Source organism: Hyposmocoma kahamanoa, unplaced genomic scaffold (genome assembly GCF_003589595.1).
Source record: "Hyposmocoma kahamanoa isolate Upper Pololo Valley unplaced genomic scaffold, ASM358959v1 103, whole genome shotgun sequence".
NCBI lineage: Eukaryota > Metazoa > Arthropoda > Insecta > Lepidoptera > Cosmopterigidae > Hyposmocoma > Hyposmocoma kahamanoa.
The window spans coordinates 2,843,539-2,862,725 of NW_020653344.1; the positions used below are offsets into that span (position 1 = coordinate 2,843,539).

The following is a 19,187-nucleotide window of genomic DNA, read 5'->3' on the forward strand; positions in this document are numbered from 1 at the left end:
AAAAAACAAATATACGCGATTTAAATCCGGAAAAATAGTTTCATGTCCTACATGTAATTATATTTAAGTACATTTAAATTTATATTGGACATTTAGCGCTTTAGTTTTAGTTTGCTGGATCTTAGCTGGAGGTTAAATAATCTCAGTACAGAGTAGGTACTAAAAAAACCGACCTCAAAAGTACGTAGAATTACATAAAATTACCAAGTTTTATTGAAATCGGTTACCAGAAAGTGCACAAACCCGGATTCATCGTAGTTCGCCACTATACGGGACTTGACACAGCAGATAATAAAAATCGGTTCTCACTACTCAAAGTATTTGAGAGAGAAAAACGCCTTGAATTGGAATATAGCAAAATCAACCATTAAAATAATTGCTGTTTATAATAAAATTTAGGCACTATTTATAAAAATGAATCTTCATGCGTGAACAGCCACCCTTAGAGGTGGATAATTTTCTTTAAAATTAAATGGGACCACTATGGAGGTATCCTCTTTTCAACAAAAAAAGAATAATGAAAATTGGTTCACAAATACCGGAGTTATCGCGTAACATACATACAAAAAAAAACATACAGTCGAATTGAGAACCTCCTCCTTTTTTTAAGTCGGTTAATAAGGAAATGAATGAAATATGAATGAATGAATGAATGAAATATTCTTTATTGCACATAAAATTACAATTAAAATACAATACAATAGCTTAAGTATAATAGTAAGTCAATGTGCAACAGGCGGCTTTATTGCTATGTAGCAATTTCTTCCAGGCAACCTTAGGATAGACATTTCGGATATGCAAAAGGGGTGCAACCAAAGAATATCATCATAAGTACACTACAGAATGAGTAATAATAAAAATATATACATATCCATACAAATAACAATAATATTATTAATACATACATAACAATAAATACACAATAATATTAAATGCTTATATACTTTTAATAGAAAAAGAAAAATGAAGTACAAATGTAGGAAATAAATGAAAGGATAGTACAGGACAGACGAAATTTAGGAGTTGAGGAAGTGATCCTTGACACGTTGTTGGAAGGAATCAAGAGAAGGGGATCGTCGAATCGATTCAGGTCGAAGTCGGTTAATAAGGATACTTTTAAGTTTAATATTTTAGTAGATAATTCCGTGGGTTCTGTAAATTTTAGCCAAAACCATGAAAAAACCGGTCTAATACTAGAAAATTCTATGTCCGATGAGCACCAGTGTAACGGAATTTCAATTCGAGACTGTGCGGAACACCTAGACCAGAACCAGTTTGGACAAGTTTTTTTCAAATTGACCCACCGGGTATCGAACTAGAGACCTCCTCATGCAGTGCCCATAGTTACCGAGGTCGTCATGAATGATTGAATGACTAATATGAACTCTTGCACTTTGCAATACTGAACCTTTAAAGTACTTAAAAATTAATGTCAAAGTAAATTAACACTTCTTGAAAACGTCATTTTTAACCGACAATTTAAAAAAAAGGAGGAGGTTCTCAATTCGATTGTTTTTTTTGTATGCATGTTGCGCGATAACTCCGGCGCAAATTTATGAGGCGATTTTGATGATAACTCAGTACTGGTCCCATTTAGATTTGACGAAAATATTCCACCTCTGATGGTGGTATAACATGAGATGAATGACTTTTGAGGTCGGTTTTTAGTACTCATTACTGAGATTATTAAAACCAATGCTCGTTCACTGTGCTGACTTCCCTCAGAAGAACAAGCAAGGAACGTTGGGGGTTGCGCTTTTGAAATAAACTTAAATGCTATGGAATACACTTTGAATCATATTTGCGTGGAATCTAGATCCATGTCGTCCTTCCACGCATAGTTAGTTAACACGTAGTTTTCAAATTTAAATAGATATGACTTTTCAATTAAAATACTTTTAATGTAAGTTTTAAACTTAGGTACATAGGAAATGATAATCTTAATAAATACTCCGGAATCTTATTGTAAAAACATATACAGTTTCCTATGAAATAATCGTTTATTTTAGTTAAACGACATCGTTCGAAGGTTAAAATTATGGATTCATTAATTAAAGTCCTTTTATTTGCAACTTTCCTCTGCCAACTTGGAATTTACTATAAGTAAGTTACATATTTTATCGATATCGACATTCATAAAATCGTTTTTAGTTGATGAAATTGGAACCCGTGAAAACACTGAAAATTTTTGTTTTGTGATACTTAGTTACGGGAGGAACAAGTCGCGCCTAATGGAAAGTGACGCGACCGTCCATAACAGTAGCATGAGGGTACCGCACTGTGCCCGTCAATACACAAGTTGACAAGTCCCATCTGCCTGTAATTTCACCAGCACCTTTATCCTTCAAAACTGAAATGCAGTAATGCTCACATTACTGCTTGGCGGCAGAAGTAGGTAAGGCGGCAGTACTTCCCTGGACGAACACTTTCACAAGGAGATCTACTGCTACTATAAACTTCCTCTAGTTAAGCTTTGCCTTTTAATATAATGAGTATAGTACTCCCATACACTGCCGCTGTGTTGCACTAAATACAAATATCAGATATTTTTACTAACTTTAAAAAAAGGTTTTATAAAAGACATTTTAAAGAGGGATTTAGGTTTTAAGTTATAAGTGGGAAAGTTTAAGATGACACCTCTATTAAGTCGCACTTCAACTAAATTCCCAGAAACTTTGTAGCCACATTAGATATCTGATCTTCCGAACGAATAAACATGCGCAAGAAACGCTAAGGGTGCTTATGTCATCTTCTTAAAATGCTTGTATTTATTTCTTATACGGGCGTTTAGTCAGCCTGTTACATGGCGATTTTCTTTTTTAGCACCTGGCAGCTACGAGACGGTAAATAAAGAGTCAATGTCTTATTACTTCTTGAGACTTGCTATTCATTTGTCTTCGTTCTGCAGTGTGGCGGCGTTGTGCTCTAGAACATGTCTATTGCACCCAGAACCCCCTTGACGTATCTCTCAATCAGATCACAGTACATGTACCCAAATATTTTATGTATTTTTAATATTTATATATTTTATTTCAATAAGAAAGAAGATATCCATAGTATTAACTTAGAGCTAAGTCCAAACTCATGGTACCAAGATTTCGTTTAACCAAGGTAAACAACTCTTTTATGGGGCACTGTATACGTTTTTACAATAAGATTCCGGAGCATGTATTAAGTTTATCATTTCCTAAGTTTATAAACTACATTAAAAATATTTTGATCGAAAAATCATATTACAAAATTTAATACTACGTGTTAGATGAAGATGTATGGAAAGACGACATGGCTCCAGAATCTCCACAAATTTGATTGAACGTGTATTCCATAGTATTTAAGTTTATTTGAAAAGAGCAATCCCTAGAGTTTCTTGCTCGTTCTCCTCAGGGAGATCAGCGTAGTGAACGAGCAGTAGCTTAAATGTGACGTTTTCAAGTGTACATTTATTTTACCTATGGAATAAATAATCTTTGACTTTGACTTTGACTTTGATACAACTGTCAAATTGTAACACACGATCGTGTGTAGGCAATTTCGCCTACACATACGTGTTCTGACCGAAAGTAACAAGTTTTGTTAGTTCTTCACATTTTGTGTGTATTGTAATGTAAAGTGTATTTGGAATTGTGCTTTATTGTTGGAGTTGGATACTCTTGGCGTAGTCGAATGCAAACTTACATAATATCTGATCAAGACTTATAATGATACAATACAGTCCCCTCATGCACGTAACGTCGAGTTCGTATAACATAAATTAGTTCGTTGTTGTGTTGTGGTTTTTTGATGGAGAATAAACTTACTTTCCTCTGTAAACTATACTAAACTCTGCCTGCTGCGTGACTACCGCCGAAGGTTTTTCGGTTAAGTTATTTACTGGACCGGTAAGCTTGTTAGTAAGCTGATGGAAGTAGCGGTCAGACCTGTGAAAATCGAAAGGTTCAATCAGAAACCTGATTTCCAAAGAATAATTCGTATTCTGACGTTCGTCTTGATCGTTATTGTCCACTGTAGGTAGTTCAATGTTGTGCGCTTTTATTTTCAGCCCATATATTTACGAGAAATTGGAAAAAAGAACCCCAAAAATTTTTTGCTAAAATGTTATGAGCTGTGTGTTCAGCGTCTACTTGCCCACTTTAATTAATAGTAATGAGTTTTGGGTAACGGTTTGTAATGTTGGCGGTAATTGAGGAGGTTCCAGGTTCGATTCTCGGTAAAACCAATTTGGGAAATAAACTTTTTAAATTGATTTAGGTCTGGTTGTTTTGGTTAGTGTAGTACAGGAATTCCCTAGAGTCGAGAACAGGTTTTTTTTTATATATAATATGAAGTGATGAGACGTACAAGTCGTGCGCTTAGTGGTAAGCAAGACGTCTATCCATAACAGTTGCAGTGCAACTCAGAGGATTAAATTATAAATAATCTTAGTGGCACTGTCACTGCACCCGTCACCCTGAGACATGGTTGGCAAGTCCCATGTGCCTGTAATTTCACCAGCACCCTTACCCCTCAAAACTGGAACGCAGTAATGCTGACATAAGTGCTTGGCGGCAGAAATAGGTAAGGTGGCAGTACTTCTCTGGACGAACTCTTTCACAATAAACATTATAACAAATGAATAATGTTTTTTATGAAAACCGAGGTCAATGACCTCATCCGTCAACAATTATTTTCACTAACATTAATAGAGATTGAAACAAAACCAATGTTGACCAAACACGCTTTGGTACACCGTCTTTGCACAAATACCAAGTTACGTTAGCCGTCGGTTGCGACGCTGCGTTCCTAATAATGTAGACGTACATAAGTTACTTTCAAAGTTTCCCATCTGCACGGATAACTTATTATAGCGCTGCGGCAAAGGTCAGCCTATGTATGCGATCTTTTTGTGCACATACGATGTGATTTCCCAAGAAACCAAGTGACCTTTTAGTAATTGAAAACCTTTTAAAATCCATTCATTGTATAAATAATCTCAGTACAGAGTACTAAAAAAACCGACCTCAAAAGTACGTGGAATAACATGTAATTACTAAGTTTTATTGAAATTGGTTACCTGAAAGTGCGCAAACCCGGATTCATCCCCTAGTTCGCCACTATACGGGACTTGACACAGGAGATAATACAAATCGGTTCTCACTACTCAAAGTACATTCAGAGAGAACCTAAAGAAAAAAACCTAAACCTGTAGTGAAAAAATAGGGTGTTTTACATCAATATTAGACATAACTGGTTGAAGACTGTACCACCTCAGTCAACCGTGGCCATGGGACCTGTAAAGGGCCCGAAACGTCGGTTTGTGTGTCAAGTCCCGTATACGTAGAGTGATAAGGGACTTGACACAGCAGATAATAAAAATCAGTTCTCACTACTCCAAAGTATTTGAGAGAGAAAAACGCCTTGAGTTGGAATATAGCAAAATCAGCCATTAAAATAATTGCTGTTTATAATAAATTCAGGCGCTATTTATGAAAATGAATCTTCATGCGTGAACAGCCACCCTTAGTAACTTCATTAATTCACTTAACCTATTTTAACGCTTTATCATAGTCAAAGTCAACTAATCCTTATTTTATAGGTAAGCAAATTACACTTGAAATTGTCATACTGATTAAACTCTACTGCTCATTCGTAAAGCAGATTCCACTGAGAAGAATGAACAAGAAACTATAGGGGTTGCTCTTTATAAATATACATTTGAATACATTTATCATTACAATATCTAATTTAAATATGTTAGATCGAGACTACCTGCAAGAGATAAACGGGTTTAAAACCACGGATTTTATGTTATCAAATACGCAGAAGCTGTATAATATATCTATAGTATAAAGTTTTTGTTTCACTATAGTTTTAAATCTCGTAAATGGCAAATTTTGAATATCAATCGAAATCGTATTATAGAAACGTACACATTGCCCCTTAAATGAATTTGTGACTTTATGAAGACGACTATGAAGAACAGCTATTTGATTTTTGTTTCTCGTTATAATGTTATGTCTGTCACTATTTATTATAAAAAAAAATTGTCTTAACATGAGACCAGAAAACGCATTCACAGACATAACTATTCGCGATGATTATTTTAGTCGACCTCGGTGATCGAACGGTTTGTACACTGGGCACTGGATGAAGATATTCTGGATTTAATTCTTGGTAAAATTTCAGAAATGAACGTTTCTGGTACTCATAGTATAGAGAATTCGCTAACTTAAGACCAGGTCGTTAGTGTGATTGTGGAAAATGTACCCTATGGCGCGACTTTAAGAATGGTTAAGTCTTGTACAACATAAATGTGTATCAAATTATGTAACGGTCTCAAAGCCGACCGTAATGTAACTTAACTCACGAACTGACTCATATATTTTCATATAGAAGATTTATTTTATAGCTGGGATGTCATTAGTGAGAATTTCAATTGAAATACTAGTTCAATTGGCAGTCTGTCTTGCGTTATAGGTTGAAAAAGGATATAATGAAGGATACAGGAAAGGAAACTTGATATATATTCGAAACAAAAACATAAATATTGTATGGAGTTTTCGCGATTCTTACACGTTGGTAATGAAACTATTTTAAACCGACTTCAAAAAAAGAAGGAGCTTGGTGATCAATTCAACTGTGTTTTTTTGTGAACCGATTTTGATGATTCTTTTTTTGTTGGAAAGAGGGTACCTCTGAAGTATCTCTAGTACCTCTGAAGTATCTCTAGTATTGTGCTATCGTCATTCGCGCCAATGAACTATGGCGCATTTATGCTTTCATGCAACTGGCCATTCGCGCAAATGACCTATCGCGCAAAAGCTCTTAGAGCGTACTGGTGAAATTACAGGCACATGGGACTTTAGAACTCGTATCTCAGCGTGTCGGGCGCAGTGGCAGTGCCCTTCGGATCTTGGTGATTTAAAGCTTTGAGTGGCACTGCAACTGTTATATGGACAGATGTATCGCTTACGATCAGGTGCACGATTTGTTAGTCACGTCACTTAGTACTTCCATTGATGACCGCTTTCACCGGCTCTACTGCTACAATTAAAAGTCTTTATGTTGTGGTGTCAAAACTTCAAAATATCACACCACGTGATGTGCTGCTCATGACATAGCATGTTATGACATGACATCTTTTAACTTTTTTTAAAAGGGTCACAGTAATGAGGAGAAAAATGTAAGAACAGGTTCCTTTGTAATAGGAGACCTTTGTGCCGAAATTATCCGAGTCAAGCTCAAGTGACAGTGTAGGTGTGATGCCTACTATATGGCGCATTTAATACAAAAATAGAAGAAAGTACAAATTGACAAATTTTCCGAATTCTAATTTATCTCGTAAAGACCTGAGGAAAAATTCTAGGATATGGCTTCCTGTTGTCAATCGTAAAATACCTTCATAAAAATGTAAAAGGAATACCTGAGAACTGGACACCTAAAGTAAAGGTTTTCATGTTCAAAGAAACATACATAGTTTTCCATTTCCATAATTCCGAGATGTCAAATTTAGTGAAACATGACATTGCCTACAGGTAGCTGAAGGGTTTTTCAACAAGAACTTTGTTTTGTAAATCAAAATAAAACAATAAATTTAGATGACGATGATTCAAATTTTTATTGTATTAAAAAAGTAAGGTTGGGCAATTATGAATGAGAAATGATATCTGATAAAAATACAGCACGACCACGACCTATTTCGTTAATCACTTCACGAATTTTGAGTTTTAAGGCTGTAATCAATTTGATTAGCTCCATATGGACTCTGTCTTTAACATCTTTATAAGATTTAGTAATCAAATATAGATTTGTGAATAGTCTATGGTTGCATAGGGTTATACGGAAATAACTCATTCGGTTCATTCAATTAAAATTTTTTGTAATCGATTAGCGAATCGAAAATTTTATCACAATCGAACGATTATAAAGTGTAAGTTTTAAAGGAAATTTAAAATTCGATTTCGGAAATTTTAAATTTGCTTTTATTAAGAAAAATGGTTATGTAAGCAAAAATTTCAATCATGAAATATCTTCACTGAGTATTGAATCACATATTTTTTTATAGTAATCAGCAACGAAATCGCAAAACCCATTTTATATGTTATAAAACCCAGTTATTCCAACTGATTTTATTAAACAAATCAATTCATTCAATTAATTAATTAATTTGTAGTTGGCAGTGCAATCGGTCGTCAGTAAACTGTATATAGTCGGATCAATGATCTGTTTATTTACTTATCAGGTACATTGGATTGGAACAGACTATTATAATAGTTCGTTTATGTTAGACATCTTGAATATGTGTTAAAAAATGTTTTTAACCAGACCCTCCCGGCCAGGAGCTACGGTCTCACGTAGGTGTAACAGATCATTTATTAGACATAGACCATTAATTAAGCTATTTATAAGGAGCGCGAAAAGAAGAAAAGAGAACAAGAAACATTATAATAATTTACTTACAAAATAAAAACCGATAGGGATTGTCAATTTTAAGACAGAAGATAAAAGCGGAATAAAAAAATAACAAAGTGTAAAAAAATATTTAGAGGGAAAATAAAACTTAAAAAAAAACTAAGTGTTCGATCTTTGTTATTAATAATTATAACAAACTAATGGAGTAATTTCACAAAAAATAATTGAATATCATGGTAGTAAAATATCGGACATTGTTCATTCAAAAAAGCTTGAAAAAAAAATTATGCAAAGGTGTGCATCACTACCCACATACAAGTCGCACTGCTACGTCTATATGGAGTTACCATACTTGTTATACTATACTAATAGTCCATTTCATTGAACGTGACACTGAAAAAAACTTCAAACAACTACTTCTTTACAGTATACTATTATGTAGAAGTATACTATTACTACCCTTACTTGTAGGTTTAATATATTGTATTGCTCTCTTCACTTCTTTTGTTTTCTCGATTTTTCATTTCCCTTTGTTTTCTTTCCCGCTATTTGTTGTTTCAATTTTTAATCACGCAGTTTGTCATGCAAGAACAAGAAACATCTAATTAGAGTATACATTTGGAGTATTGCACTTTATGGATGTGAAACATGGACACTGACACAAATAGATAGGGAAAGATTAGAAGTTTTTGAGATGTGGTGCTGGAGGAGAATTCATTCTCTTTGCTTTTCTATCCAACTTATGCCCTTCAGGGCATAATTTGGATAGAAAAGAAAACCAATGCTGAAGTATTGACAATGGTAAACGAGAAAAGAACGATCCATAGTATAGAGTATAGACGCGGGAAAATGATTGGACATTTGATACGACATGACAACTTCTTTAAGACTTTTGGAGGGAAAGATCGAGGGGAAGAGGTTGACCTAGGCGCAGTTAAATAAAGGAAAAGGAAAAGGCTGGTGTCGTGTTGTATAAGGAGGTCAAGGAGCTGTCTTATAACAGAGATGACTGGAAGATGCTCCACCGACAAGAGTATACGTCTTAAGTTTGATGGTTGAAGTGGCGTGGTGAAGGGATGAATGTAACTTATAAATCTTATAATGGATCTCATTCCATGAAATCAATTCGAATTATCGATACAATATTTGTTCAGGAAGCTTCGGATGAAATTGTAAAACATCGCTGGCCATTGTCAACGTAGCGAACTAACAGAACATAAATAACGACAACGACGAACAACGATCCTAATACCGCATTTCCGATGAAACAGACTTCGCTGAAATAAAATATAAAAATAACCATCATAAACGTTTAAATTTATGCGGAATAATATGGAATACATTATGCACTCCATCGTTTTTCCATAGTGGGCGTAATGATTCTTGAAATAGTAATGAATCCATAAAAATAAAAGTTTCAACTTGTTTTCTGTAAATTTATACATGTAAGTAAAGTCACGATGTTACTAAATTTTATTTAATTAACTGCCCCCGTGGCCGAACGGTTACCATGACGGACTGACACGCAGAGGTCGCAGGTTCGACTCCCGGGCCGGAATAAATATTTGTATGGCCTACATTTATAAACCTCGTAAGTTTGGGTGTAATTTGTGATTGTCTATGAGTGTGTCCATGACACCCGCGACACAGGGTTTCCCTAGTGCGTGGCTAAGTTAGGCTATATCGGCTAGTGATACAAATATTTTATTGCATCCTTGTCACTGAAATAACGGGCGGCGCGATTTGAGTTTCGGGTGCTCCAAATCTGTCAACCCTGCGCGGAGTACGAGCAGTACTTTCCTCTTCAGTTTGTGGTATAAGATTTAATTAAGTTTGGTACAAATACGAGTACGTAATTTGGAAGCTCAATACTTCGTGAAAGCCACGTGGCGTTCTGTCCGTGAGTAGAGCGATGGTTCACAAGTTCACCAAAACGTACCTTTGGTCTCTTCAGTCTTGGATTCACTGTGCTTTCATTGTAATTTCTATTCATTATTTATTAGCGAAGGCGGTTTGTCGATGAAATTTCAACAGGCGGAAGAGAGTCTTCCTTTTTGCACCAGTTGGGTCATTTTGTCTCGCTCTTGCATGCGAGTACGACATGTGCGAAAAAGGAATGGAATAGGGAAGTAATTATTGAGCCAATCCAACCATTTCTAATACAATTCAAAGATGAGAGTGTTCAAATTTCGTGAGATAAATTCGAACATCATTTCGTCGCAACCAGACGTCACATACGACTGGTGTGCACGAGCCGGACTGTAGTAAATTTCAGAGGTGAGCGTTATGTGTCATGCTTACAAGCACATTGTGCGGTTATTCTTGTGCTACTTTATGTCCGGAAATGATATTTACACCAGACGCTTGAATTCATACCTTTTACAATTTGTTAGCTTTACAAATAGTAATGTTTGCTATTATAATTAATTATATGCCAATTAAATAAAGCAAGAAGGTAATTTAAATAAACATTAAATAATAAACATTTTTATACGAAAATTTCGTACCAAATTAACATCTGATAAATTATTAAAAGTCATGGAACAAAAGTTGTTCTTTATGATGTTAATAATATAGCTCTGCGAGGTTGTAAACATAATTCTGTATAAAGCAAATTTTGTGGACGGAAAGCGTAAAATTGGTTAACATATTTCTTTGGTAGTAGTAGCACAAAATTGGCAGCAACGAGAAATTCATATTTGAAAATAAAATAAAACAGCGAAATCTCGCCCTAACGTTTCCTGAGATCGCAGCTTTATATTTTATTCTTCCATTTATGTATCCGGTGACACGTCGTTGTTTACTCGTGGCTAAACTCACAAAATTCACGTTTTAATTGATCTTCTCCGGTTTTATGACAACAGACACCGACTATTTTCAGCATTGCTGCGTCCCGATTTTGAAGACACGAGACTTGCCATGTGGTAGTGTCACTTAGATCTTTGCGATTTAAGTATCTATGTGACAATGCAACTGTTAAGTGCCTTAAGATTTGCTCGATTTTTGACGATAAACGCTTGTCATCAGACAAAATCGAGTAAATGACTATGCAATGAACGATCGACAGCACATTTAATGTCGATCTTCACTGAAGGCACGGTGCCTTCTCTAATTAACTGGTGAGAGTAACGATCGATACAGTCGAGCAAATCCGTTAGCTGAAAGATCTTATTGATTGACAAAACACAGTACATCGAGCGGTAATGACGATCGCCAAAAATTGAGCAAGTCTGTTGGCAATTAATAATAGTCAAAGTACACCATATCCAGCGACAATGATGATCGTCAAAATTTAAGCAAATCTGTAGGCAGGTATGGGTAGGCGTGTCCAGGCTCACAACATATTCGTCGTTTCTTGATATCATAAATAGGGTACACCCACCGAATTGCGCCTATAGTTGTTGAGTCTTTATAAACTAGACCCTGTCCCTTCAGAAAGCAAACAAAGTGGCATTTATTTAACGAACTTGTAAGTGAGTATTTGAAGACGCTTTTAGGGTCCATGGCAAACAGCAACCGGTCATTTATACAGTTAGCTTAAAATATCAAAGGATTATAGGGAAAGGTCCCAGTTCAGAGAATGACCTGATTAATAAGTAAAATAAGGTTTATAAATATATAACTTTATTTTACTTATATACTATAAATATTCAGCAGTAATAACGACAAAGAAACGAGGCGTTAGGGCGTGGCATTAAATATATTGTTCTGGCTATTTACGTATATATTGATACATTTTAGTATTACGAATTTTGATTCGACCCACATCACGTGTTATTCTTTTACTAAAACTTGCAATAACACCCTTGCAATATACCCTTCCGTAGTATCATTGCACAAGGCTTACATTTTTGAGAGTAGTTTTAAAACGCTTACATTTATTGAAGAATATTGTAAGTAATTTCATTTTCAGTTGAAAAAATGTTTTTAACTCCTGAATTTAAAGTTAAGAGCGGTGGTAGCGCAGCAGAAAAACGGTTGAGAGGTCGGAGGTGAAAAAATTGAGAGGTCGATAGTTCCAGTCTCTGTGGTTTCATGTAACTTTATTATTTAAGTTATTTGTGAATAGTTAGTATCAATAATTTTCGCTAAAGATGAAAAAAAAACATCGTGATGAAACCAACACGAGGAAGGCTTACAAACCTTGGAAAACGTGTGAAGAGTCCTGTGTTCAGCAGTGGGGTATAATAGGTTGACGATGATTTACCAGCTGTCACGTAAATAAATAGTTTGTGTTTATCACTAATATCAGGTTTCTTACCACGGTATGACTTCTTTTTATTTTCCCGATATTTCCGAACGGTTGCACGCTCCATGGTCACGGGTTGACTGGACGGCGGCAGATGACAGCTTTAAGAGCAGACATATCTGTCTACCCTCTTGCGCTGTCGACGACTACCTTCGTCGCGATTTGTTGTGGTGTTACCATTGTCACTCACTTTTTTCACTCAAACCACACTCACTGTATCCACACGCGAAACTGAACTCGAGGTGTTTTTGTTTTTATTACTGCACGCACTAAGGACCGGATTCCATGCACTGGATAGTTTAAAAGCATCATCACGGTTAAATGTTTTGTACTTCGTGATCTCGATGGCTTCTCGTACCAACCATGGAGCGTGCAACCGTTCCGAAATATCGGGAAAATGAAAAGATGTCATACCGTGGTAAGAAACCTTATATTAGCGATAATCATTTAGTGAATAACCACGAAAGTCTTAAAATCTAAATAGTTTGTGTATTTGAGAACGCTGTACTATTTATTTTAGTAGTAATTGTTAATAGTTTGTAAACCTTACCTTTGTACATAATAATATTAGTAATACACGTTAGTTGCAAAACTAACTAAAAATATATGGTTTCTCAGTTCTCACAGAGTACATGCCAAAACCTGGGAAACGAGAGAGAGATGACAGAGGAAGGAAGAGGGCAAGATGACAAGAGAAGAAAGAGAATGGGAGTAAGCAAAAACAGTAATTGCGTAGTTAGTAAAAAGCTTGAGTTCAATGTGGAAAGTTCAAAGATTGAGTATCGATATATGTATGATTGCTTTAATATCTCTTACGAAAGTAACAAAGAGAACGATTAAGGGAATCACCACACTTATGGCGTATTTACATAGGGTTGATTGCCGCCTTCGGCAGATTACTTCGCCTTGCTAAGGGAGGCGTAGCAATTCGAGAAAGTCGCTTGCCGCTTTCGCCCAAATAGCTAAGTCCAAATCCCTTCATTCACGTAGTTAGGTATACCCCGGTCCCCAGCACGTTGAAACTTGTTTGGTAGATCGTCTACTGCCGGAAACAGTCACCACACCTTCTTGACTCGGTCGATTTCGGCAGCGAGCTACGGTCGTCAAACAACTTAAGTGTTTATACTGGGTAAGCTGCCGGAGGGCAGGGAATAGGAATGGATCTGTCAACCTAGTGTAAATGCGCCATTATCGACGCAGAATCGGCTGCAGCTCGTGAGAAAAAAGCTTCATATCCTCCAATAGGAGCGAAAGGGATGTCGTCGATAACGGACGATTTGACTCGACTCAGTCAAAACGTACGACGCTCTTCTTGCAAGGATATAAACTTTTTTTCTGTCGTCAAACTGAGAAGCGCGGTGGCTCTCTAAAAAAACATCGGAAAAAACCGGCATGTTACCCGGCACGATTCTGAAGTCTTTGAAATCAAGCGAAATCCATAGTCCCCAATTTATCTATGTTGTAGACTAATTTTGAGTGGACCATTGGCCAATAGTGGGACGTATCTACAACGTTATAGAATACAACCAAAAGCAATAACCGTTACATGTAGCTACTATCAAATAAAACGATCACGTCTTCCAATATCTTGTATCAATTTGCTTTATTTTTTACAATCCTTTTACCTTAGAATGTCTCCTTGCTTCTTCCATCAACCAAACACCAATATCATCGATACAGCTGGAAAAATTCGCAACCAAGTTATTGTACCTTAAAGATGACACTATAGACTGAAAAAATAAGTTGGTAACATCGTACATCTCAGCCTGGAATATTTATTGATATAGTGCGGAAGGGACTGGATTCTCGAATGCTTTACAAGTATGATCGTCTTTTGTTCTTATTGATTACTCAATGTACTGTTTTATCTATTGTTTCATGTAATCTACCGTAGAATCTAGCCAATTCCAAAAGTGTTTCGTTTTGAACGAATCATTATTTTTCTTAATGGATTGAAGGTCAGCTTACTTGGTCAACGTATCAATATAGTCATGATAGGGTGAGCGCATTAAGCATTTTCGGCGCTCTGTCAGGGACACTAAATTTTATCCATTTAATTTTGCGTCATTCCTTTTTTCGACCTCATAAGGTCGTGGTCATCTATTTGCCAAGTTTTATTGAAATGTTACCGGAAAGTGCGCGAAACCGAATTTATCCCCTAGTTTGCCACCGATAGAGGTGAAATATTTTCTTCAAATTTAAATGGGACTACTACTGAGGTGCCCTTTTTCCAACAAAAAAGAATTACCAAAATCGGCTCACAATTTTTTCCGGAGTTATCGCGTAACATGTATAAAAAAACATACAGTCGAATTGATAACCATCCAAATAAGGAGGACCTTTTTTGAAAAATAAAATGCAGTCAGATATTGAATACGTTTCGCCCGCATATAAAGAGGAGGTGTAATATTTGCCTAAAATGTCAACCTAAACGAAGTCACTGTTTTTAACATTTTTTAATACAGTTTATTTCTACATCTAAGTGCTTACGTAATGAAATTGTTAATCGCAAGTTTGCACGCTGCCTTAAGCGCTATTTACAGCAGCTTTGCAACATCTTCTTAAAATTAGCTTTAAGATGTTATTAAGTTGCACTGGCTGTAATTTTGTGTCATAACCAATTTTATGAGGTTAAATGTCTCCAGTCGTGTTATATGACATTTTCTACTCAACTTCTATACACATCTAGATTACCCATTTATTTGATTCTTGCATGGAAATAGAATGTGGAAAAGTTTAAAAACAGTAAGTATTTATCTCACCGATGCGATGGAAATTCCGTGCTAAGCCCTTTTCAGTGGCACATTTCCTTGAACTTTATACCATTTACAAAAAAAAGACGTTTCCAATCCCAGCGGCTTTTCATTGTGCTTATATGTTTGTATATTGTGACGCAGAAGAGAATGACGAGTTATACTCTAGCTTTATAGTAGAATTTTAGAGAACAACATACATAACGTTTGTTTTCGTTTGTTTAACATTTCTCGCAATCTTCGGATTTTCGAAGGCACTTGAATTTCCATGTCTTGTAATTATTAGATTTATCACCTATAATGTTTTGATTTCCATGTAAACTATACAGGGTGTAATCGTTAATTATTCCATAAATATTAAAGATGTCAAACCTTTAAACTGATATCTAATGAGTAAAAGGACATCAATAACTTTTTTGAAATAAAACAAGAAATATCCCAAATTTTAAAGTTAAATGCTCCCATACATTTAATATGACAATTTGTAGAGAGGATTTAGTTTCGACAACCGCAATGAATACCAAATTTTGTACTTTCGAAAAAAATAAACAAAAAAGTAAAAAAAGTAAACATAACCTTTGCTTTTATTGAAATGAAAGATAGTTTTATTTATAGCAGTTTCTTTTTTCGAATGCCATATTAAGTAACTGTATGGAAGCGTTTTATGTTAAACTGTGGATATTTCTCGTTTTATTTTTAAAACATTATTGATGTCGTTGTACTCATTGAGTAACGTACTTTCGATATCAGTTTAAGAATTTTTGTGTCGCTTACATTTACGGAATCGCCTGGGCACACTTAATCATTACAACCTGTATAGTTCTATGACAGTGTTTCCTTTTTTATAATAACGTTTACTCCTTAACAATATATCCAACAAATAAGGAGTAGTAACGTCCGGTCTGCATCAAGTGCAAAGGGCAATTGATAGAAATCCGACGAGCCTCGAAACACCAAGATTGCCGAGAGATATTAAGAGATTAGTAATTTCAAATGATTACCATTTCGGATGTAAAATTAATAAAAAGTTTTGTACTAAAAAAAGTTAATTTATATTTTTTTAAGTTAAGTTATAACTTTATTTCTCTTTTACAGGTTCTCCGACAAACGACGCTGCCGATCGTGCCGACCCGTCATCAGACCTTCCAAAGACAACTGTCTCACCGTTTGGATCTACCTTCCATTCAATTCAGTATCTGCAGTTTGGAGCGTGCTGATTCTTCTATTGGACTTATTAAGGTAGGATTAATTAAACTAAAATATTAAAAAACCTCTATACAAAACAGCGTATTCCAAACAATCAAGAAACATACCATCTGTAAGATACCAACTCATAGAGACCAATAACTCTTCTTCTTTTTGTTATCATATCGTAGTGAAAGGATGTGCAAAGGTTGCCCAGAGCGCACCATTCTTTTTTTTTATGATACCAAGTGATGGAACGAACAAGTCGTGCGCCTGGTGGTAAACGACACACCTGTTCATAACTATTGCAATATTCATAAAATCACAAAGATCTGAGGGGCATTGCCATTGTGCCCGACACCTTGGTACATAAATTGATAAGTCTCATAATTTCACCGGTATCCTTACTCTGCAAAACCGGAACGTAGTTACCCACATTACTGCTTGGCGCAGAAATAGATAAGACGTAACAGGAAAGGAATGGTACGTCGTGCGGGGAGGCTCCTTTCGTACACCCACCACGGAGATCAATTTAATGAATCTTAGTATGCTAAGTTTCATTATAAGTAGTTAAGGAATTGAGAAGTCCGCAATGTGCAGCCTAGAGCTGGCGAAATTAAAGAGAAGGTCCTCATAAAATTTATTATAAGAAGAGGTTAAAAGAACAAAAGAAAGGCTGTAAAAAAAGAATACACTGATATAAAAACAGGTACAGTAGTATGAAAAACACTCCCTACAGAATAAACAGAACATAAAGTGGACTTATCCTAAATGGCGGCCGAAAAAGCCGCAATAATTCCAGTTATTGTCGAATAGCGTACACTTAAATTTAAAACTTATTCCAACACGTTATAGTTTAATTTGCTTTAACGTCAGAATCGTTGCCAGACGTAAAACTTTCTTAAAATAATGTAACAAAATTATTATAATAGCAAATTAATACAAAATATGGTTATTTTTTATTTATTTATTTATTTATTAAAGGACATCCAACAATTTTGTAAATCTTAACGATAAATAGTGTTACATATGTATCTATATTTAATTGGGTGTTTCTTTCTTATAGGACTACGTAACAAATGTATGAGAAGGTCATGGTAATTCGTAGGTAATTAAAATAGCAACACTTACTTTGTATTATATATTATAATACAACATTTATTTTAGGCTGCCCGCTGCTATACTTTCGTATCGCAACGGGCAGCTTAAACTGTAAAATTATTTTAAAAGCTATGGTTATTTTATGTGTAGAATAAGATATCCAGTGAAATGAAGTGAACTAGTATCTTGTATCCTAATAAGTGTTGTGTTTAAATGTCGCCAAGTGCCTTTTTAACGGGAAAAGAAATTTGTTGTTAAAGTAAGTGTTTTTTATTTTTCAAAAAGTTAAGGCTTCAACTTTACCAAGGAAAATTTTCACGCCTACATACTTAGGCAAACATTTCAAACTTGTATTTGAGTTTTTGCGTCAGAGGTTAAAGTAGTTTATTTGGTAACTTAGCCTTTTAACATGCAAATTATGACAAAACGATAACAAAAAAATAAGGCATGATAAAACGCAAAATACAAACCATTACATTTCAAATGTTACGCTCTCCACTCGGCTTTTTGTCACGAGACGTTGGAGGATGCCTCGTTACACGGGTTTCACTGAAGTCGGATAGCATTCGATATAACTATCTACTTCCCCAAGGCTTAGTCAATAATTTACCGTTTTTCTTTTGCTCGTAAACACTAAAGAAGACATTTCTCGATAAAGAAGCAATGGACACACATTTAAAAGCAACTTTGTTGTAACTGTAGGATACTAACTTTTGTACTATTGTTACCTCACATAAAATTTTACGGATTACATTTTTATTGCCACTACACGATTCGTCTATATTAAAACACAATATAGTGTAGTTGCATATTTAAGTATAACAAGACAAGTAGTGCTCCATACTGTGTGTGGCTTGTATGTGTGCACGCCCGTCGCGTGCCGTATACGAACGCACACATTCACATAATTTCGAGGAGCACTTGCGTTGCATAGCGCGGGGTATCGCACACAAATTATAGGTGTTTAAAATACTTGAAACGTTTTACTGTGTAATATTTGTATTATACACACTAGTATTTCGTTTTTATTTTTTGATCATTCTCCCATAATCGGGATGCTGGTATAAAAATATCAATATGTAAATACTGTTTTTGGCAAAGGTTATGTTAATATAGCTCAAGAACAGTGTGATGAATAGGTACTATTTTATTTTTCTAATTACGTTTTGCAACCTGTAGGTACAACCAAAATAATAAGTTACATTACTTTTCTTATTACACTATCACATCATCGGGCATCGAGTATATAACCAGAAATAGAGACGAAATGTCATTTAAATTGTTTGAAAAGTATTCTGCCAAATCATTACTGTGACAACTGCGCTCCGATTGGCCAGCCCGAAGTCGTAACAATTGACGGGTGTCGTCAATTGTTTCACTCCAAATCGAACAGCTTAACTTGAGCTTTGCTATGATGGACGAAAATTGCAAAATTATATGTTTGATTAAATTTTTATTGAATTGATATTCAATTATTTTTTGTGAAATTACTCCACTAGTTTGTTATAATT

At 35.3% G+C, this 19,187-nt stretch overlaps 1 protein-coding gene across 1 annotated transcript in view; it reads left to right on the forward strand.

Annotated features, from left to right (window-relative positions):
- The window catches only part of LOC113238174 (synaptotagmin-10-like), a 236,585-nt gene that overhangs the window by 147,781 nt on the left and 69,617 nt on the right, over positions 1-19,187 (forward strand). The window contains exon 4 of the mRNA XM_026474940.1: positions 16,486-16,629. Coding sequence (XP_026330725.1) covers positions 16,486-16,629 — 144 coding nt within the window. The remainder of the gene's footprint in view (positions 1-16,485; positions 16,630-19,187) is intronic.